A 23,257-nucleotide genomic window follows, 5' to 3' on the forward strand; every position below is an offset into this window, starting at 1 on the left:
CTGCCTCTTTGGCAGACTTCAAGTCATTATATAGAAAGGTCAACTGCCCGCATGTCGGAGAAACTCGGGAAAGAGAATATCACCCACTGACCTAGAACTGGAGCCTAAATATTGGTTACCCACACTTGTGCCGTTTGGCATAACATAACTGAATCAAACAGAGTTGGAAGGGCACAAAATTGTTACCACAAGATGGCCACAGATGATAGGCATGACATAAAGAGACTGTTTGAGAACAGCAAGCTTATTGTGGTTTTTACTTATTAGTTTAGACTTGTCTGCTATAGCAATAGCACTCCGCTCCTCCTCAGATGTATTACATCACCATCATACCCACGATATTGAATGATGGCTTTTATTCAGCAGTCACCAAAGCATGTGTGCTGACTGAAGCTTTCCTCAAAGTTGCAAACATAGACAGAAATGCCGCACAAACAAAATACATCACTAATTAACTCCTTGGTTTCCACAAATGTTGGCTAAGTACCAACACAGCGTGGTTAGCAGAGATTCACGGAAATTTTCAAAACATTTGGGACGCATCTTTAACTTATCAGTCTTCTTGGGTGTGGCTACCAATTGTATAAAACACAATATTATTTGTGATGACTTCAGGCACACAGCTGAAAGGGTTTGAGCTAAAAGAGATCTGCAGTGATTACAGATTACAGTCAATCCAATCAAGTTATTCTAAAATTAGATGGTCTGCTACATATACAGGTTTGGTTAGCACCAAAGTATTCAAAGATCATACACACACATACACACACGGATACACACAAACACACAGAAAGATTCCAGTCCCACCATGGAATGCCGTTTCATAGCTGAGGGTGTGGTGGTTACAGCGTCCATTGACCAATCAACACCAAGCTTTGATAAGAGCCAGGAGCAGAGGCTGGAACATGTGTGTCCACTCTACACACACACACACACACACATACACACACAAAGCGGCAGGATCCTACAGTTGTGCGCACCACAGTAGGTTGGCACGCTGAAGGGAAATGGGAGCTGTGAAAACTCTACTGGAGAGATGCTGCTGGCAAACTAAAGGTGTGTGTGTTGAAGGGGGAGGCGGAGGTCAGAGAACGAGTGGTGGAGGGAGGTAGGGAGGAGGTAAGGGAGAGGAAAAGGTTGCAGAAAGGAGGAAGGCGGAGGGATGGGGAGAAAGAGTGAGGGATGTAGGAAAGAGAAACAAAGATGGGGTAAAGAATGAAGAGCTGGGAGGGGAAACAAAAAGAAAGGTGGAGAAAAAGCCAGACGAGGGTAGAGAAAGTAGAGAAGGTGTTGCTCATAAAAAAACTTGCCAAAACTTCCTCAAAGTGCCGTTAGCGAGGGAACAGAGAAAAAGGCAGTTAAAATCAGAATTAGTTTGTGTAACGTTGGCTGTGGAAGCATGCCGCTTCCAGCAGTGAACTCATTCAACTACAAACACAGACACACACACACACATACTCAGTTTGACATACAGCACGTATATGCAAGGATGCAATCAAATATAAGCTTGATGGAGGTAACACAAGCACATCTAAAAAAGTATATAATCATACACATACGTACACACACAAACACATTTTAACACAAAAATTCCCTCATTGCACCTCAACCAATTCAAGGCCCCCTCTAGAGTTTACAGCATTCACTTTCCCCACATTTCACAGCAGCTGAGGCAACAGTTTGGAATTTGCAGCTCTAAAAATCAACATTCGAGGGCGTATGTGTGTGTGTGTCTGTGTGTGCATGTATGTGTGCCTATGCATTCCCTGTAGGGCAGGTGTGAATTGGACCCGGGAGAGAAAGGCCGTCCCTGTTTTCCAATTCATTTTACCCAGCCTCGTTAAGCCTGTTAAGCCTCCCCCCAAAACCCTCCACTCAAATTAGATGCAAATGAGGTCTCAAGTGGCTTCCCAAGGAGGACATTACAGAATTGACTGGCCTGAGGTAATCTGCGAGGCTGCCTGTGTGTGTGTGTGTGTGTTGAGTGAACAGTTGAGGCCACCACTGTTTTTCTCTCGTTAACCTTTCCAAATGCTCTGTTTACAATAGTGAAGAAAAGGGGGCTTTAAAAGAGATTGATTCTGTAGTTATGACAGGTGGACTCTGGCTCCAAATATCAAGCTCACCCTTTACTTCCAAACGTTGAAGGAGTGAGCCGGATTCAAGTTATATACTATGTGCAATAAAAAGAGTAAGTGGGGACCAGCTCTAAAGTTTAAAGGACCATGCTGGCAGTTCCAGGCATTTTCCATTTTGATTGATTTCCATCCATCTAAGCAGCCATGGTCCTTTAGAGCACAAATCTACCAATGTATACGTTTTCAGTATTATGTATCATCAGTATATCCTGTAGTTATTTAATCAGAAAGCCTTGAACTTTATTTTACTGCTGTACCCAATTTCCCTCGACCTGTGTCACGCACTTACTCACTTAACAGTGACTCTCTACATTTGTTTTCAGTATCGTCCATTGAGTCTGTCTGAATTTGTTTGATTCGGTACATGTGGCTCGAGAGTGATAAAGGGAGCAGCAGAGTAGTAGCCGAAAAAGATTTTCCACTCAAGATAAGGTGAAAGTCTCGTCCCTTACTCAAACACCACGTCTTGTGGTCTTGTTGTATTGCATTCTGCTGTGGTGAGACTACTGTATCTGCTCTTCTCTATGGATTTCTCCTCCTGTAATTGTTTGAACATTTCAAGTCTTGAAAGAAACTTCTGGCATTCGAGTTTGTGAAACTACGAATATTTCAGCCTGAGACACAATGAAAACAACAAAATCAGAACAGGAATGCAAAGTGTGTCACATTTAGAAATTTTCACAGTGCTAAAGAGAACTAAAAACACATCAGTGTTTTGTCCGGTTTTCCACTCACAACCAGCATAAGCAAACAGAGTTGAATTGTGACGAAGTTAAACACCTAACCACAATAAAAAACTGTATATTTTGCAATATTTTGTCCAAAGTATGAGTGTTTGGAACATAATGATCACAGAGACCAAAAGCAGAGTGGTAATTATGGTACAATCATCACTGGAATCCACCCAAACTGATTAAAATGTCCATGAAGGACAAAGCTACAAACTTTTCAGAGCCGTCTTTCAAGCCTCCATGGTGTGAGCATTTGATACTGAAATCATAGGTTTTCATTGGGGTATTCTTTTAAGCCCATTTGTCCTTCTGCACTCTTTTACAGGCCAAATTGATGCATACCAATGTCCAGCCAGTTACCTCAACATTGCGACATTGCATTGCCTTTGAACACTAGGAACATCCCGCTGCCAGGAAACTTCTGAAATAACAGATTCAGTAAATTTAAATGTATTTGTGACTCTAATTTTAATGTTGATTGCCAGTTTTTGTTGCCATGAACTGTTAAGTTATACCCTAACATTGAAAAGGTCCTAACAAATGTCAGATTAACCATTAGTTTTACATCACTTGGCAGTGGCAAAAAAACAGATTATCTTATGAATGTTCTGAGACATAATTTAGCCACATCACAATGTTTTACAGCTGTCTTTTCTGTATTAGGCCACTACATTATAAACTCCCTGATCATGCAAATCTTTAAAAAAAAAAAAAAAGACTAAGATATTTTTTAAAGATCATGAAGACAAACTTTTACACATCGGATCTTCATAATTGCTAAACTTTTAAATGGTAAAAATGAGAAAATATCAATAATCAATAAAGCAATTTAACCACTTTTTTACTCTTAAAGTAACCAACTTGGCACTTGTTTCACTAGAATCTGTTGTCCACATGGACTTTATTCCAGCCGTCAAACCCAAATCCCTGCTCACGGTAATAATGCTCATCTCTCTTTCCTAAAAAGTTTCCCATCTGCCGTAACCTTTAGAACTGGAATCTCATCCATTTTAATGTTTCCCATCTCAGACTCCCTAAAATATATCTGCAGAGAGAAAGAGAGATGAAAGCAGGCACAGAGGGAGAGAAAGAGGGAGGAAAAGAGCAACTCTTGGCCAAAGTCACAGCTGAAACACTGACCTGGATAAATCAGGGAAACATAAACACAGTTTCTAGAGTGAAGGCAGAGGGAGGGGCACTGCTACCCCAAATATTCCGCCCGGGGGACCCCAGCGAGAAGCAGGGGACCCCCTTATCCCACCTCCCCATCACAGCCTGCTCTAATTATTTATTTTCTTTGGGTGTAAATGTCTTCTGGGGATTGCTGTGTAAAAGCCAACAGGTCCTGGGAGGTCACAACAGCCCAGTGGGATGGAAGAAGTATGGGATTCGTTGTTCACACTCAAACATACCTACGCAAAAAACACAATCACACTAGCCAGCGCAAACATGCAGAAACAGAAACACAAATATAAGCATGTAAGCAAACGCATGGAAAGGTGAAAATGGACGTACACATGCAAATCATATGTTCACATTCGCCAGTACCCCCCACATCCACACACACATCGACAAACAAGACCCCCCACTTCCCTGTGCAGTCTACTGATTGTGTTTGTTGTCTCAGGGCTGGGTCTGTTGTTGATCCCCTGCGGGGCTTTTGGCTGCTCCGTTATCATGCATAATCGCTTCCATACCTTAACAGCATAGGTGTGTGTTTATGCGTGCATGTGTGTGGCTGCGGGGGTGTATACGTGTCAAGATCGGGCTAGAGGTGGCAGCAGCATCTGACAGAGGTCTGTCTCTGCCTAAGGAATGAATATCATTTAAAACTAACTGTCACAGGGTTCAAAAAATTTTAATTCTTGAGGACTAATGTCATTGTTTAGGATTTTACACAACTCACTGAGGATCTAGTTCAACTTTAGGAACTTATAAAAACTCCAAAAAACTTTGGCAGGTCTTCCTGTGAGGAGAAAGCAGAAGAATATAAAAGGATTTACGGAGCTCTCTGCTTCTTCTCGCCTTTAGTTTTGATCTGTTTAAAAAAACTTAAAAAGTCTCTGCCTCAGGACTGTTTTCTTAACTGCCTCCATTCATTAGGGTTACTGGTAAATATTAGGGCGGTTTCATGCGCTCCATCTATTAAGCGTATAACCAAAGTGGCTGCAGTATGCGCTTTCAGCCAGGAGGAAACTACCCCTTGTTTTGCACAAGTATGCAGGTAACAATAGTAATGGTGCATTATTTTCCAATTTCTCAGCCTTAAATGCCTCTAAAAGTTTGAAAAGCCATCACCCACCTAAATCCACTTTATCTCAACTAAATTCACCTTATCAGATTTTATAGAAAAGCGTGTCCTTTTTCTTTATAATTTATGGCAACAAATATGATCAAAGTTTCTCAACTGTGTGAGCTGATGTAAGCCCAAGTTAAGCAACAGGACAGAGTCTTTAAAATACAAAATGAACGTTGGTCTGAAAATGAAATGGACTGTTTGCTGTATAATGATCACTGACTGCAGGTCAGAGTTGAAATGCCTTTCACTTTAATCACTCAGTGGCAGCTTGATGCAGGCGGATGCAATCGTAGCATTCACTCACAACACAACGCTGTATCTATGCCTCGAGTCACGTTAAAAAGGAAGATTACTGGAGACTTTAAAACGCAGAAGTTTCCATTGAGACATTCCAGAAATCGGTTTAGGCGTAGTTTGATGTGTCCAGTCAGTGGTGATTTCAGCACGTTAATCTCCAGCACCTCTGGAAATTAATCTCTGACGGAAAATATCTTCATGGTGTTCTAAGTTTTACACCTAGGCTGCACAAACCTGACTGTAATCCTTGCAGGGATATTACAGGAACATGAGAGTAACATAACGGGGGGGGGCGCATCACAGGGTCACGGGGCAGTCAGTGATGATGTTTAGGAAAGATGATGAGAGTACAGTAGAAGTATTTGCTTAAATAACTGTAATGAAATCGCACTTACAGGCGCTCGGCATTCCTCGGTACTCCTTTAGGCACAGTCTTCAAACCCAGACCCTGGCAGTCCACATGCGACCCGGAGCAGCTGCACTTGTGTGGGCATCCATTCACCGATGCAACGCACACCAGCAGCGCGAAAACCAGAGCCCAAACCCGGCAGAGCGCAGCCCGTCTCTCCGGCCCGGTCGGAGGCATGATATCCACTGAAATTACTTCCAACCCGAAGTTAATTGAATATCCGCGGGGGAGAGAAGACGCTGTGGAAGTAGAGATCCCGAAAAAGGTCAACAGAGGCCGTAAGACTGTGTGGTAGAATTAAAAAAAAAAAAAAAAAGTGATGGAAGCCGAAATTAAATTAAGTCCGCTGTTACAGAAGTTTACAAAAGTTTCTCTCAAGAGACTCGATCAGTCAGAATCTCCTTAAAAACGCTCCCTTGCCATTGAAGAAAAGAAAGAAAATGAGGATTTGGTTGTGACACTTGCAAAGACAAAGTTTTCTTTTAAAACACCTAACCGTGTGCCACTCAACTGGATGCGCAAAAGTCTGCCCAAATGCTCCCCATTCACAATCTCTCCGAGAAGAAGTTAATCCGCCTGACTCCTAAACTTTCCAAGGTGAAAATGTTTAGCTGGGGTGTAACCTCCCTCCTGGGAACATCCCTCCGCTGCCAGGGACTAAAAAGTGAGAGTTGCAGAGGAGTTGTAATCAGAAAAAAAAGTTTGAGAGAGCAGAGGCGCAACACAGACTGGTACGCCTGGAGGTTGTGAGGGAGGGAGACAGATTTGTTCTTAGGTTTGCCCCCAAATCCTCTCTCTCCCCTTCTCTCTCTCTCTCTCTCTCTCTCTCTCTCTCTCTCTCTCTCTCTCTCTTCTACCCTCCCTCTCTCTGTCTTTTCTCTCGCTCTCTCTCTCTCTCTGTTGATGTCACCAGAAAGGAGTAAAAGAGCTCCACAAACTTTCACTTGTCCCTTATCTTCCCAACAGAAATAGTCTCGGCTGCTTTCCCACACACAGGAGAAAAACTCCAAACTCTAAGTTCATGGCAGCTGTGTGCATATTTTAGCTAATTTTCCCAGCTACTCTTCACATTTTATCATGGCTCATATATCATCTTAATGATCTACTCTGTGATCATATATTGGTTTTGAGCCATGTCTTTTTTTTTTTTTTTTTTTTCTTGAGCCATTTATACCCTAATGCACCATCCTTGGGAGTCTCTGTATGTCAGCCTTATTGATTAATGCTAAAACAGCCAGTGGATGACACAATATGCTGTCTGAGAGATCAATCACTCTGTCAAAACTGAACATAAAACCACGTATAAACTACAATGTTTTCTTATTGAAGCAAATATCCCCTATGAATAAAGCCAACACCAAAAGTTTTAAATGATAGACGGAAAACATTTTTGATAACTGATTAGATTTCATCACCGTACACAAAATTCACCTCAAACTGGTCTTGAACAGGTCAATCAAATTATTTGGTACCGAGCGCTGGTAGAGTGCCTGCTGATCCTGCATCTATTCTTAGTCACTACACAGATTCACAAATATTTCTTCTAGTGTAGATCAACAATGCAGCAGTGAAGTAAAAAGACTTTTTTTTTAAGTGCAGATTCTGGATGCTCTCCTGCGTGATGCATTGTAGCTGCTGCCCTCTATTGGTAGAGGGGAAAATTGTCATAAGCTAAACAGCAGAGACTGAGTCAGTTACAGGTACAGCAATAAAATAATTTAACTTTTCTTGACATCATTGTCCTCCAAATTAATTCAGTTCATTTTGGGAATTTTCCTGCAAATGTCAAGCATTTGAAAAGCCTTTTCCTCAGCAGCATCTCTGTCTGTGATGAACAGTGGAAAGTTCTTAATTATTGTTGTGCCTGGAACCCAAACTGAGAAATTCAGTGTCATTCTGGGATTCAAGCTAATTAAAATGTCAGTTTCACTGTCATCTGGAGACCCACCACACACAGACTTTTGGCTGTTTTTATATTTGGTTATTAATGAAGTAAATGCTGTCATAAACAAAGTTTTGGAATATTTTGGAAACACTATCCCTCGCCTGTTGTCCAGATATTTTTAAATATTTTGTCTTCTGTCTGAGAAAAATGTGATCCTTTTTTATTTTTAAATTCCCTGTACACTTTTTAGATATGGGTTCTACTCCCCATTTTGTTTTACCGCCTTTTCTTTTTCGGAAATTAACAACAAGCTGGCATATTGAAAATCTCCCTCACATAGTCCCCTCTACTACTGCGGGGACAGAAGAAAATGAAGCTGCTTTGAAAATATTTTCTATTTCATGTCAGATCATTGGCAGCAGCAGTACAAGCAGTGAAACACAGTTCTTTTTTTTTTTTCCCCAGCAACTAACTCCAGCTCCTCACGGGGGATCCGGAGAAAATCAAATCCCACCAGAGTTTCCTGGGTCTGCCCGGAGGTTTCCTCCCTGCAGGCTGTGCCCAGGGAGGCACAGGAGAGAGCAGCCTGCCAAGTAGAGTAAAGCTTGATTTATGCTTGAGGCATGCATGAGGGCCTGCGTGGTCACAGTCACTTCAGACCAGCAGGCACGCCCCTTCGTAAGAGTCGCGCGCAGCGGGTTATTGCCTGTCCACGCACATCAGACATTTTTTAACTAGGCGGACGAGGACGTGCCAGGAAAATGAAGGACTTTGAGGAACTGCTGGTGGCAAAAGTGAGAAAATAGAAAAATCTCTACAGTCTCACAAGTATGTTTTACTCTCCCTTGTCAGAATGAGATTAGCTAGACCTGAGCCAGTTGGCTGTAGGCTATACTAGCCTGCAAGAAGCTAACAAGGCTTATTGAGCTTTAAAATGTGATTAGTGGAGAATTGAACAACACTACTGTTCTTAAACTACACAATATAACAAAATGGTTTTTAAGAGCAAAATGAATTTGCTGAGTACTCTGTGCTTGTAACTTATTTTTTAAAGACAAAGCAAAACCTTATATCTGATTTTAATTTTATAAATGCAACTCTTTTGAATTTAAAAATGAAAAATTCTCTTACTTATCTGCCGAGTTGTTTGTTAAAACTGTGAATGAATTGTGTGAAGCACAGGCTGCTGTCTCTCCCTGTTTATCTCTCATTCTTTTTGGGAGAGTTGGGACTGAGCCTGGATACTTGATGAAGTTGATTAAAGGGGACACTTTATGTAGATATTAAATTGTTGGGAGTCTCTCGGAGCCCCCATGAAATTACACCTATGACAACAAGCTTGCCAATAAATTTCACATGTGCTCAGCCGATGCCTAGTTCTGGTTGTTCATGCCTTATTGTTTGCCCCTGTATCCTACTTCTCTATGGTCATAACACCATGGGGATTGTGTCACATACAGTAAACCAGCATTGGATGCAGAGGTCATACCCCAGTGAGTCAACCAAACAGCATTCAACTCCAGGATAAAATGTAAAGAAATGAATGTGCCTGAGCACAGAATAACCATGAGAACAAGAAAAGCATCTAAATCTATACAAAGACGGAGGAGAAAATGGTTTGGTGAAAACATCTTTTGTTGCTGTGTCTCCATGTGTTGCATATTCACAGTCAGAGCCAGCATATGTATGCAAGGTTTGAGAGGGGAGGAAGCAGTAAAACAAAGAAAGAGAAGATACAGTAGAGACAACAAAAAAACAGAGGCACACACAAAAGTCAGACTGTTTTCAGCACTCTAACAACAGTCTAGTAATGGTTTTACGCTGTTGCCCTTTACTGTTCCCTTTCTTGTTGATAGTTGCTCAGCTTGTGCACAAATGTCTTTAAAAGGTTGCAACACATTTCCTGGGAGATTGGTCAACTGTTTCTCACCTTGGCAAGCAAAGAACAAACACATCAAAGTCAGACTGTTAGCAGACAGAGGAAAATCTATATGAGTCATAATAAATTATTTTGTTTTCATAATTTAACAGTGAAACATGGCGTATTAAGGGGGTAGGGAGAGTGAATAGAGCCGCTTTGAAAGAATGAATTCTGAGATAATGCCACTTGGAAATGCTGCACTGCTGTAAGTTGGCATAAGTACACAGTGCCAGATCTAATGGTACACATGGACGATCGCATCTATATTTTCACTCAGCAGGAAATTTAGCACGTGCGTCAGAGACCTCTTCTAGCCAAGCCAGCCAAGTGGGATCCCGTCACATATGAATATGATAAAATCATCATGATGCTGTTCTGAGCTTTCCAAATTTTATTTGACTTTGTGGATAAGTTCTGAAAATAAAAAGTAATTTTGGGGTGTTTATGGCTCTCACAAAAACTGACAGCCTCTCATCTTCTAATAATTGTGTGTGTGTGGGGAAAAAAAAAGCCTTTTGGGCCAGTGAGCATTATGTGTTACTGCAATACTGAGTGCGGCGCCTCACAGTGTAACCCCGTTCCTGGGGGCTTGACACAGACTACATCTGTCTCGGCTGATTTTAACACATTTTCACTGGGGGCAATCTTCTGCATTAGCCTGTTCTCCAAGGTGCCATTCAAAATGCATATTGTCTGTCATTTTGGCATAAACAAGGAGCTCTGTCGATTTATGTTAGCAGAATTCCATTTTCCCACAGTGGGACCATTTAGCTCACAGGAAAGTCTGATCTGAACAAAACAATAATGTGTCCATGTCATTTTTATATGATTTCAAAAGTAGCAAACAAGATTTGAAAATTGGCTGAAATTGAGACAGTTAAATAGCGACGAACAATTCCTTCCATGAGGTTAGAAGACATGTTTAACAAAAAATAAGTGGTCAATTTGGAAAAGTCCCGTCTCTGAAGAGCTGGGCAAACAAATAATGAAAAAAAACGGAGCCACCACAAAAACAACACACTGAAACACTCAAAACGAAGGAGTGATCATCTTTTTTCCTTAGACAAACCGCCGCTTATGTGTGTATGAAACCACTCTCTGACGGCTTTGTTTGGGCTCGTTGGGATGGGATTGAGATGCATGTCATTAACTTTTGAGGTTGGAGGTTTGAGATTTTGCTCAGGACCTTTGATTCATGAACCCTCCTTGAGAATTTTCTCCCCAAGTCTCAGCTGCATGTTACTGAATAAAGCGGAAAAACCAAAAACACGCAGAGTGCTCTACAAAATGTGACATTAAGCATTTGTGTAGTGAGCAGAGTTGGCGGCTGCTGCGCTTCTCACACCACATAACTTCTGCCACTCTTTCCCTTTCTCCTTCCTTCTTTCCTCACTCTTTTCCTTGCCATCCGTCGGGTGCCCCTTTCAACCCTTCATCTCATTCTCTCTGCTTTCAATCTCTCAAACTTCCTCTCTTTCTCTTCCTGTCATTGTGTCTCTCACCAACACATTCTCCTTTTATTCCTCTTTTCCTTCCCATTATCCCATCATATTTCTTTCTCTGTAATTATCTGTTTCTCTTGTCCCAGTCTCTGTATTTTTATGAGCAGAGAGACAGTGTGCTACTAATTAGCATCTTTCTGCGGTGCAGGACCGAGCCAGTGACCGGAGTCACAGCTTCACGCTTCACTGCTCACACACTCGTGCACACAGACACGCGCACACACACAGACACGTTAGTATCGTGCTGTCACACAGAATTTCCTCTCCGTTGACCGAGCCTTCCTCACACATTCCCAGCACAAAAACATATTCCAGCTTAGTTTCCAGAGGAATTCTATTTATGGAGAACAATAACTGAGGACACGTTTTATATACGTGTGTGCTCATTGTGTAAAATGGCTGAAAATTATGCTAAATCAAAACACTAATTAATGTTGTTGGCTATTTAGATAAATACTGAAACATGATCATGATGTGTTCCTAATCTTAAGCTAAACCATACCTTAACCATGTTTGTTGCCCCACATGTACACTCAGTTATATGAAGTGGGATGGTGTGATAAAGCTTATACTACAGCAGGGCTGTCACATTTCATTAGAATTTTGAATTACTGCTTGAACGTGAGAGAAATTTTAATACTCGATCTGTGATCATCTGTTTGATTTCAAGTTCACAGTCCATAAAATTCAGCAGGCCTGTCTTGTACTCCAGCAGGAGATGATTGTAAAATGTAGTGTCCTTCTGACTCATTGCACGCTCTGTTGCACCATCAGTAAACTTGTCTGTTGTTGTTCTCTTCACTAATGCAAGAAAACAAGAGAGACATATTGAGCCGATGATCATTAGACCAAACAATCTGTGGAATAAAGAAGCGATTTGGATTCAACGCCACGGGTGGAAAAAAGAGTGACAGCCCTGTAGCTTCCTCCATTTTTGACTCTCCACTCCTCCACATTCACAGAGATCAGCACTGTCAAGACTGTATGAAACCATGTCAGTTCGCAGTTAACATGAAAAAGAGAACAAAGCCACTAATTAAAGAAAAATGAATTTAACATGATGTGAAATTTTACTGGAATAACTCTGGTCTTATTGTGGCCTTTGTCTTCCACCTTAAAAACCTTCCTAGTTCCTGTCTCTCATCTCTTCTTCTCTCTTGTTCTCACATATTCTTCTCCCCTCCTCTGTGTCCCTCCTCCTCCTCCTCTTTCCCTCCATCCCACCAATGGACAGATTAGAGAATAATTGGTGGAAAGTTTGGACTTCTCTTCACAGTGGGCCTCGTCATTTTAAATGGTCTGATATCTGATGGCACATTAATGGTTCAAGCGACACAGATGTGTGTGTGTGCCCTGGTGTGGCTGTGTGTGTGTGTCTTGAGGCTCTCTACTGGTATTAGTGTTACGTGTCTGTGTGCCTAATTTTGTATTTCTTGTATGTCAGTGATGAAGTAGGTCCGTGTGTGTGTGTGGTTTAATGGATCCTTTAGCCAGACAGATCTTTGGCTAAGCTTTACTTTGGCCCCTGCAAAGCTATTATCTCCCCATACAGTGTGTACACACTTCCTCTGTGTGTGTGTGTGTGTGTGTGTTTGAGAGAAAGAGAGAGAGAAAGAGACAGAGACAAAATAAGAGAAGAGAAAGCCAACTTTTAAAGGGTACTATCATAACATCCCCATGTCGCTTTGGACGCACACACTCACACACACACTCACACACACACACACACACACACACACATAATTATGCTTATGTGTACTGACAATGGACCACATGTGAAGCATTTTCTGGGATAAAATGGGGAAAACACTGACCGATACGCCCCTTCCTTTTTGTCATGTAGCAACTCAAACCTTAGTCCCTACTTAAGCTCTCATTCTAGGCCAACTGGTCTCATTCTACTCCTAACTTTGACTTCTGTTTCAGTCCATCTGTCCAATCTTGTCTCACTTAAATCCTTAATGAAGTCTAGCTAGTCTAACTGTAGCTCGAAAGTTAGCTGTCATTATAGTTCAACAGTTGTAACTCTACTCCTATGCCTAAGTTTAATTCTAGACCAAGTAGTCTGAGTAGATGTTCACACTATGACTTACTGATAGAGACCCATCTGCTCCCAACATATACGAGACAAACTGCAAAGCTCTCTGGCTTTCTGCTCAACCACAAAACACCTGGAAATGCAAAAGTCATTGGAAGAGAGGAAATTATTTTGCAGTCACAGTATCTCAGAGTGGTTCCCCATTGTCTGCAGTCCTAAATCTACTTTTGATGTTCCTTCCCTATTTTAGACGACTACTAGTTTTACTGTAGCTGTAATTTTCATCCTAAATCCCTCTAGACTAACTTTAATTGAAAACCTCTGGTTCATCGAGCCCGATAGCAGTTAGTAGTAACTCTAATCATTTTACTGAATTGACTCTTTAAGTCATGATTACAGATCAAAAAAAGTCCACAACTGAAATAATGCACAGCACTTTTCTCAAGAATTGTAATGCGACAACACAGACACAGACACAGACACACACACACACACACACACACACACACACAAATTTGTGTTTCTGAATGGGCAGTTAAATAATGCCATATGTTGCTCCAGTGCCTTTGTTACATTGCAGGGATATTTTTTCTCTTGCTGCTTCCCGTGTTGTGTTTGATTGATGGTCTAATTTACTAGAATATCACACTGACACTCATGCATGCACACTCACACGCATGCACACACACACACACACACACAGCCACCACCACCACCACCATCATCAAACCAACAGCCTGGTGGTGTGTTAGAAGGGTTACTTTGCCCGGGCAGATCCAAATGCCTGTGGACAGACTCAGTTAGTGATACTCTTATAGTGTTTCTCACTCTTTCACAACTACTGAAAGAAAACCTGCCTAAATCATCTTTTACAGCGTGATGTGAGCTACAAAGCCATACGAGGAAAGATCTTTTTTTTTTTTTCCCTTTCTTTCTTTCTTTCTCAGTAACCCATGATAATCTCTAGATCTTGTTGTGGACAATTTTCTCAGTTCTTTTAGCTTCATTTCCTGAAAAGGAGAACAGCAGGGTCCTCAGATTTTCCTCAGAAACTAGGATTACGTTTCTGGAAAGACACGTTGCCGTTGCATTTAAAATGTGATTTTGATCATGAATCCTATTGAGCCTGTTGGTGTTGGTGTAGCAGCAGAAGTCTCAATCTTAAAACCTTGATAAATAAAACCAAAAACAGCACCTGATACCAGTAATTTGGCTGAACCAACCCTAACATGTATCTCATCCATCTCCTCAAACACATACACAGCTTTCAAGACCTGGAAACAGTTAGGAAAGCCACACAATACAGATATATAGAGCTATTTGTCATTTGCTGAAGATCTTGCACACATATACAGTACACACATGCACCGTGTGTAATGGCTGACTGGGCAGCCATGTGTTTGTGTGATTTAAGGTTCAGTAATAATAACTCATTAAACTCTAACCTCTGTGATTAAACTACTGATTGGGCAGCAGCACATCTGCACAGCTGACCCTTTTGACTGTTTCAAGGCTTGTGTTGGACCACAGCTCTAAGCTATTTACTGACAGACACAGCAGCATTTAACTGCAGACAGTAAGACAGGAAACAGGTCTCTGTGAGCCTGAGCCCATGCGTGTGTGCATTTCTGTATAACGACCAGTTTAAAACATGTATATTGCTTATCTATTTGTAATTACAAGTCATTTTCTGGATAATCTCTCTTTCCATTTTCTCAGATCATTGGTGGCATGGATGGTGAGGCAGAATGCTGAGGACTGACACAAAAGCTATTTCTTGTTCTTATTTTTTTTTTTGGCAGTTTTGGTAATATTTTGACGATTGAATAAATAAAATATCTTTAAATGTAGCTTCAGTGAGTGATTGAGAGCCTGAGGGAGATAAAAGAGAGGCTGGCAGACGAAAGACAAAGTGTGAAAGAGAGATACTTAAAGGTTGTTCTGAATGGCAGATACCCAAGTGAAATATTTATGTTCACGCTAGCAGTGGTAGCACCAATCACAAGAAAAACCTGCTAAACACACACACACACGCACAGGGTTCCTGATAGTTGCATTAACAATCCTTTGTCTAACAGGAAAAAAACAGAGCTGAGTAAACGAAAGTGTGTGTGTGGCCAAAACTGTGAGAAAAGACAGAGAAAATGCTGAAATTACGCTCTTTTTAAGACAATGGTGCGTGTACGTGTGTTACTGACCTTTCCCTGACAGTGTACTCTTTCCTTAAAGTGCTATTTCAATATGCTAAATTATATCCCGAAGATGAAATTATATATATTTTTTCCAAGTGTCTTTACTCTGACAAGTAGAATTAAAAACACAGAATAGTTTAGTGGAACCAGTGTACCATCTTCTGTTACAGCCAATGATCACTTATGCATGTGAGAAATATACAGTATATAATACATTTGATTTCATTTTCCATTGCCCTCAATTAACCCAACATAGTTCAATCAGAAGAGAGTCCATTTGTATTAATCTGTGTCGTCCTCAGTTAATTTGAAGTGAAAGCTAATTATTTAGAGGTAGATTTGTAAACCTATGCTCCACAGGGAACCTGGACACTGAAATTGTATGCGTGTGTGTGACTGTGTGTGTGTGTGTTCAGTGCAGAGGTTAACCTCTTCCTTTTCCTTCCTAACAAGACACGGTCAGAGGTCATGATACAAATGGAGGGAGAGGAGGAAAGAGGGATGAAAGGATAAATTGTAAAAGGACACAGGGAGGGAGACTCGAGACTGATTGGGAGCCAGATGTCTAATAACGTCTATAAATAACCAGGTGACGGCTGACACAGAACCACTGAGCTGCTTGGTCCAAAACAAAGGCTTAACCCAAGATTTCACAACTTTTGTCTTCTTTCTTTGTCTTTTTTTCCTCCTCGTGAGTAGTGTGCATTTTTGTTTTACTGAACTGCACTCATGGAGTTTCATAAAGAAACTTCAAATGCATTTTCTGTGTGAAAGGCAGCCAGAGTCCAGGTTTCAGCAAAGATTATTTAGTAATTTCAATTTCATAATATTTCATAGTTTCTTCTTTTGCAACATGAGTGTGAGAAAAAGTCACCGAATTCCAGATTTATACAGAGAAAAACTGATTTAAGAGGCAGTTTTCTCTTTTTTGTATTAAAAGAAATGATCGACAGGTGTGTATAAAGAGTTGTTGGACATTAAACACCCCAAAAACTGAACACAAAACATGTCATTAAGCATTTTGAAAACAGTAGAGCGTTCTTTGTTTTCAAAAATATCACAAAGTTAGACAAACAGATGACACAAAGGTAACTGTGAACCAACTGGGCTCTTTGTTTGCTATTTTTTTTAAAACAGCAATAAGTCAACATTTTGATTGTGAACAGAAATCTCACTCATGCAGTAGTAGCGTAGGTGTCAACAGGAAAAACACCGACTTGACTGAAGAAGTTAACATGGTTCATGAGTTCAAAGTGTGAAATCTAAATAAACCTATCTACGCTGTTATCTCTCTGTCCTGTCCTGCCCTTTCACTTACTGTCTCCCTCTCCCTCCGCTTTCTCCCAGTCTGCCCTCCCTCCATCCATCTGTGCATTTTGCTCTCTGTCTGTCATACATTCTTCCCTATCAGATAGCTGCAGTCTTATCGGTGTGGAGGTGCTGAGCATTGAGCAGCTCCACAGCTCCACCGTAACAACAACACATTCCTGCGTGCTGTGGGTCTGTGAATGTGTGTGTCAGTGCCTGTGTGTACGTGTGGCGGTTCAGTTTGAGATATGAATGTAAAGTTAACGGATGTGTTTTAGTTTATACAAGTGCCACTGGGAAAGAGAAAGACGGGCTCTGTTTTTGCGAGGTGCTGGTGCGTGTTTTTAAGGATATGAAATGGATGCAAAACTAAATTGGTGTGTGAGTGTGTAGTGTGGACACATTCCTCTTCGCCACCTCCAAACCCGGCTGACTCTGCTATGAAGGCCAATCAAAACAGACGTAAATCACAGCTGGATATAAAAGCCATGCCAAGGAAAGTGTGTGCGTGTGTGTGTCTGTGTGTTTGTGCACACACATAGGTGAGAAAACACAGACTGCTTCTATTTTAATTTAGCAGCAACAGCTAAAATTAGGTCTTTATATTATGACAACTCTGCCAAAGTATTTACTTTGGTATTAATGTCAATTTCATGATATGATGAGAAATATCAGATTCCCATCACTGTCTCTTTATAATTTACTATAACAAAAATAATTGTGTAAGGTTCAGATTGCCTCATGTAAAACAGGTTGCACAAGGTACACATATGATTTCATTTTTAAATTTGAAACCAGTATCAGAATTGTATCAGATTAGAAGAAACAGTTTCGGTAGAGGGAAGCCTCTAATGAAACCGGGCACTTGTTAAATGCTTTGACACAAATTTGAGCTGACTTTACCCCGTTTAACTGCCAGCGTGGATCACTGGCTAATTTACAGCATGTTACCTGATCCACCAAGGGAATACCATCACAGGTGTGTGTATGTGTCTGGCTGTACGTGTATGTGTGTATGAATGTGTGTGTGTGTGCAACAGGATCCATGGTAATGCCATTACCCTATCAGCATCTCATTTCCACCCCCAGTTCTCTGCCTGCGATGCTATCTGCCCCATTTATGAAGATATGATTACAAACATGCAGCTTTTCAGCCTGGTATGAAACATGCATACCTGAATGCATTTGTTTACGTGTGTAAGGATGTGTGTGCATGTTTATTGAATGTCAGCATCAGTATAAACTACAGTTTGTCTTTCCATTGTAACTGTTAGCAGTGGCTTTGTGATCCATAACGTGTGTCAGAGCTTAAAGCAAACAAAAAGGGGGAAAGTTATTGGACGTAAGACTGAAAAATATATAGAAAATCAGATGTGAAAAAAATCACCCTAAAAACAAACAGGGCAGAGATCTAGAAAATGACCAAAAGAGAGTTTGCATTTAACACAATACTTTAAGTAAGTCTTGTGTTAACACCATGTTTTGAACAGTGTGATTATGCTGTAGGAGACGGACTGACTGATCTCAATACAGTTTTTCTTATTTCAACCCTTACAGGAGTTGCCATTTTATTTAAACTTCTACAGTAAAATATTTGAGTAATTTATGCATTTAAATCAGAGTTCAGGCAATAAACATATTACTGACTGCATGTTTTTTTAAAAAAAAAGCTCAGACGGCTCAGATATCAGAGACACAAAAGACAAGAAATAAAGACAGTAATATTCAGTGAGGTTCACAGAGGGAAAGGGGGTGTGTTATGAATGACAGAGGGAAAAATAAAACAAAAGACCCAGAGCTGCCCTCTGGTCAGAGACAGAAAATAGAAAGTTATCAGTCGGAATCCCATAACTTTCTGTCAAACACTAAGCAGAAACAGTCAGGTGAGGGACAGAGAGCCAGGAAAAGGAAATGAAGAAGACATGCTCTCGTCTCCCCCGTGACAAGAAGCATTGCTCTTCCCTTTTGCCCCCACAAAAACTCATTGCCCTAAAGCAAAACACTGAACCCCCAGCTGCTCCAGAGGAACTGCCTCGTGGTCAACACTACAAGATTACACTTGAACTGGGCAGCTCCCAGGCAGTTGGGTGTGTATGTGTGTGTGTGTGTGTGTGTGTGTGTGTGTGTGTGTGTGTGTGTGTGTGTGTGTGTGTGTGTGTGTGTGTGTGTGTGTGTGTGTGTGTGTGTGTAACCCTTGTTGCTTTGTGACCACCCCCAACAATTCCTGTAGAAGAGAACGGGGCAGTGTCAGGGTCAGTCTCTGCTACACCAGACATCCATCAGGCTGATTCACACCAAATTTCAACATGACAGATTCCTGTGTGTACATTTGCTGTGCTTGACATCAAAAATCCTTCGAACCTGCCAAATAATCAGTTTTACTAACTTATCTCTGATAAACCTTAATCACCTTCAACTCACAGCACACAGCCCGTGTGCATGGTGATCGATCGTCCATGCCCACACAGACAGATAGTTAGGTCTCCAGGTAAGAAGCTGCTCTACGCATCAGGAGCCAGTGAGTCTCTTGCTCAAGGATGTCGATCTGAACATTATGATCAATGAGACACCTCAGCCGAGACTAGGGTGAGGTTAAAGAGGATTTGGAAACTCGACCTAGACATGAGGGTTGTGACATTTGACTTCAAGTACATGAGACTTGAAAGCAAAACCGTTCAAGTCCCTCTGTTTCACCTGCTAAAATATCAGAAGAACAGAGAAATAATCCAGATAATGATTTTCAGGCCTTGCATCATCACACAGCTTGAATCGTTAATTATTGTACCTCAACATTTAAAGGACACTCAGTCTCAGCTACGTAAAAACCATCATTACCATAGCTTTAAAATAAAATTAAAAATGCTTTGGTCATAATTTGGAGATTTGAGGACTTGTGATTTGTCCTTAGGGGCTTCTGACCTCCATAACTAAAGGTCATGCTATTGTTAAATATGATACTCTGCCTTGGTGAAATCATCTGAAAAGGCAAAAATATTCCCAGCACCAGACAGATGCTAATGCCTCCATGATTAGAGACAGCGTTTGTTGCAGCTTTCAGTGAAAGCTTGAATCAAATCACATAGGGTTTACATCATATGTGGTTTATTAGGGCTCCTAAAATTCAGCTTTATTTCAGTTTTTGTTTCAAAATATGAGACTGAGCCATAATGAAATAAGTCTAGCTGTACTGTAACTGTAGCTATACTTTCCACTGCGAGCCCGAGACACTGAAGTCATAACATCAAAGCCACCAGCCTGCTGGTAACCGGCAACACCAACTCACCAGGAGTCAAGCTCCCATGGCAAGACACACACATAAGCGAGCACGCTCGGCTCCATGCTGCTAGCTTATCTCTGATCCGCCATCTCCCTTCGTGCGGTTTGGATCTGATGAAGCCCCATACTTCAAAGTTTGTGTGTGTGTGCATGTACTGTACGTGTATGTGTGTGCGGATGTAATGGAAAGCACCTGCACTCATTGAGGCAGGGAAATATTTAGTGCGAAACAATGAGGAGACATGAATGGATGAATGAACGGATGGATGGAGAGATTGAAGGAAGGATGGATGGATGAATGAAAATATGACTTTTTTTAATCTGCAAATCAATTTTCAAAAAGCAGATTTGTTGGTAAAGCTTTACAAATAAACTTGACTCGATGGAGAGACAGATAAAAAAAAAAAAGGACAGAACGTTCAGATTGAGGGGAGGCGGTTTCCTGAGGATAAAACAAGGGGATGAACTGAATAAAGTGCCAGCGGTAGGCTAAGGCTAAGGTAGGATTGGAAGCGTGGCTGGAGGGATGGAAAGAGTGAGGAAGAGGGGATAAAGGAGATTGAAAGAGGGATAGCGATGATCAGATAAAGCGAAATGAAGATGAAAATAGAGAATAAAGCAGGAAAAAGCATGGAGGAGAGGACTTTAAGTCTCTGAGGGGGATCATGCACACACACGCCTGATGGGTGGGAGGATTGAAGGATGGACGGAAGATAAGGATAAGGAGGATAGAGCACAACTGATAAAGTAAATGAGAGACAATTGAGGCAGAGGGTGAGCAAGATTTTGAGGTAAGTTCTCATGATGGGAGATTGAAAGGATTTAGAGCAGTTTTGAGCTGTACGGATTCAGCAGCATTCTTTCCTAATAATTTCTTATTCTTTTTTGAGCAATGCCGTTGTATTTTACAATGGATATAGACAGGAAATAAGGAGGACAGAGCACGTTAATTTTCTGCCAAAGGTCAAACCTACAGTCTTGTAAATAGGTGGGATGTTCCAAAATATAGTGAGCCTCAATAGATGCTTAATTTTCCATGGCTGTTTGTGTGCCTACCATAAACAGAGACCATCGCTGGAAGGCTTTGACTTTCCTTTTGCTTTCTTTTTCTTTTTTTCAGGCACTGTCATATTTTGGTGGAAATGTGCCTAGAGCTGCTTTACAGAGCAAATGAGGAGGGCACTGTCCTTCACGTACAAGCTTTTACAGTTTCTCAAAACAAAAAATAGTGGCATGAGTGATGATGAGTGTTGCTATTCTTTTTGGGAAAGTAAAGGACAAAAAGCCACAAGGAGAAAAAAAACATCTCTGGGGCTATTACAAGCTCACTTAATTTAATGTTAATCTGACCATTACATTTTGAAATGTTAGGAACAGGTTTTAGCTCAGCATGATAAAAGAAGGGTCAAAGACCCACCTAGGTTCATCTTCATGGGACCATGAATATCCACAACAAACTTTACCAACCACATATTAGATCCAAAGTTCACAGAATATCCAAAGTAAAAAATGGTTCATCCCCCTCAAGGAGCAGATTTCCTGGAAGTCTGCTCAAACTTTTCATCTTTCATGTGCACATATTGATATTTTAGCCAATATACCCAATATACCTCTGACTAAAACATGGCATCCTCTCTCCTAGTTAATCATACTATTAATTTCATACATAAATGAGCTGTTACCTACAGGCAGCTGCGAAAAAATATCTCTTGAAACTGAAAACAAATAATGAAGTTTAAGACTGCAGAAACGTTCAGGAGGTAAAGCATTTCATCCATTAATTGCACCGTTTGTGGTTTGATCCCTTGTTGCTTCTGCCCACATGTCAAAGTGTCCTTGAGCCACACACGGAACCACAACTGTTCCCAATGCCCACAGCCTGCTTAGTAGCTCAACCGTCATTAAAGTGTGAATGTGTTTGTGAATGGGTGAATGAGAGTTATGAGTTTGCTCATGGGAGTTAATGGAACTTTGACTTAAATTCAAAATGTCTTTTGTCTTAATTCTCCAATTCAAAATCTTTTGTTTTAATTCTCCTGTTGGCGAATATCTGCAATTTAATCCTGCTTCAACCTTCATTCCCTGTTTCTCAGTAACTGCTTTCCCACACAGAGAGCCTTTCAATCACAAATTCATTAATGATTATATCTGTCCAATCAACTTTCTGTCCACCTCAAATGAGCCAATCAGTTGTTGGTGCTGGCCTTTAAATACCTTCAGGGGGAGGAAGGGCTTGTCTTTATTGAGTGATGATGATGGTCTCATCTTTGGATCTCACTTCCCAGAAAATGATCAGTTTAATCCCAAAATGATTCACACACTACTGGAAAACTCTACGGAAATCTTTACTGGCAAGAAACTCAAAATATATTGTGTATTTCTCAGGAATGTTGCTAGAGAGTTTAGAACAGTTTAGAATATATCAAAACATGAACATTAAAAGATAAGCATTGCATGTGGAAGATCATCGATAATGTATGTGAAACGTCAGATGTTAAACTCTTTTGTGTTCCCGGAATGAAAATGTTTTTTCTCAATGTGCAAGTTATTAAGAAACTAAAGCTGCGTAATAGCAGAGACTCTTCTTCTCATGCCAAAACTAGATGACTGATACCATTAAACATCAATAGAAGTCTGTGAGTCACAGACTCAATTAATGGAAGTGATGAAATGCATGCACATCCAAACAGTGTTTTCCTGGGGGTTGTTGGGATGTTTGTTTTAGAGGAAGAGAGTGAAAGATCGATGGAGAGGAATGAGTGTGAAAGGGGCAGAAAGAAGAAATGTTATCCAAAAGTGAGTGGGAAAAGCTAAATAACGAGCATTCATTTGACAGAGCAGGAGAAACCCCCTTTTGAAAGTGGCTTATTAGATTTCACTGTACTTTGCTTTTAAAAGCCAGGAGTTTGGGACAAAATTATATGTTTCAGAGCACTGTTAGCAAAAAATTCTGCCTCGAGTAGCAAAAGCAAAGACATTTGTCTCAACTGTGGAGCGGCGGGTTATTCATTTTGAGCAGAAACCCATGTAATTTACTGCTTTCCCAAGCACAATGTAAACTAAATTACAGGTTGTAATACAATGCATGGCTTACATTGATAACAAGGCCATTCGGCTACAAGGGAAAGAGTCAGAGGGTTGGCCCATGCCCATGTGTGCGCACACAAGTCATTGTCACAGACACACACCCTTGTGCACACAAATCATTGTCAAGTTTAAAACAACAGAGGAAACTTTGCTACAAATGTCTATCGAGGCCAG

The 23,257-nt window shown here is 40.9% G+C and overlaps 1 protein-coding gene across 1 annotated transcript in view; it reads right to left on the reverse strand.

The window, feature by feature from the left end:
* Positions 1 to 6,552, reverse strand: part of slit3 (slit homolog 3 (Drosophila)) — a 224,324-nt gene extending 217,772 nt beyond the window's left edge. Inside the window, exon 1 of the mRNA XM_041047960.1 lies at positions 5,861 to 6,552. Coding sequence (XP_040903894.1) covers positions 5,861 to 6,051 — 191 coding nt within the window. The 5' untranslated portion in view covers positions 6,052 to 6,552. The remainder of the gene's footprint in view (positions 1 to 5,860) is intronic.
* Between the last annotated feature and the right edge of the window lie 16,705 nt (positions 6,553 to 23,257).

Source organism: Toxotes jaculatrix, chromosome 10, assembly GCF_017976425.1.
Source record: "Toxotes jaculatrix isolate fToxJac2 chromosome 10, fToxJac2.pri, whole genome shotgun sequence".
NCBI lineage: Eukaryota > Metazoa > Chordata > Actinopteri > Toxotidae > Toxotes > Toxotes jaculatrix.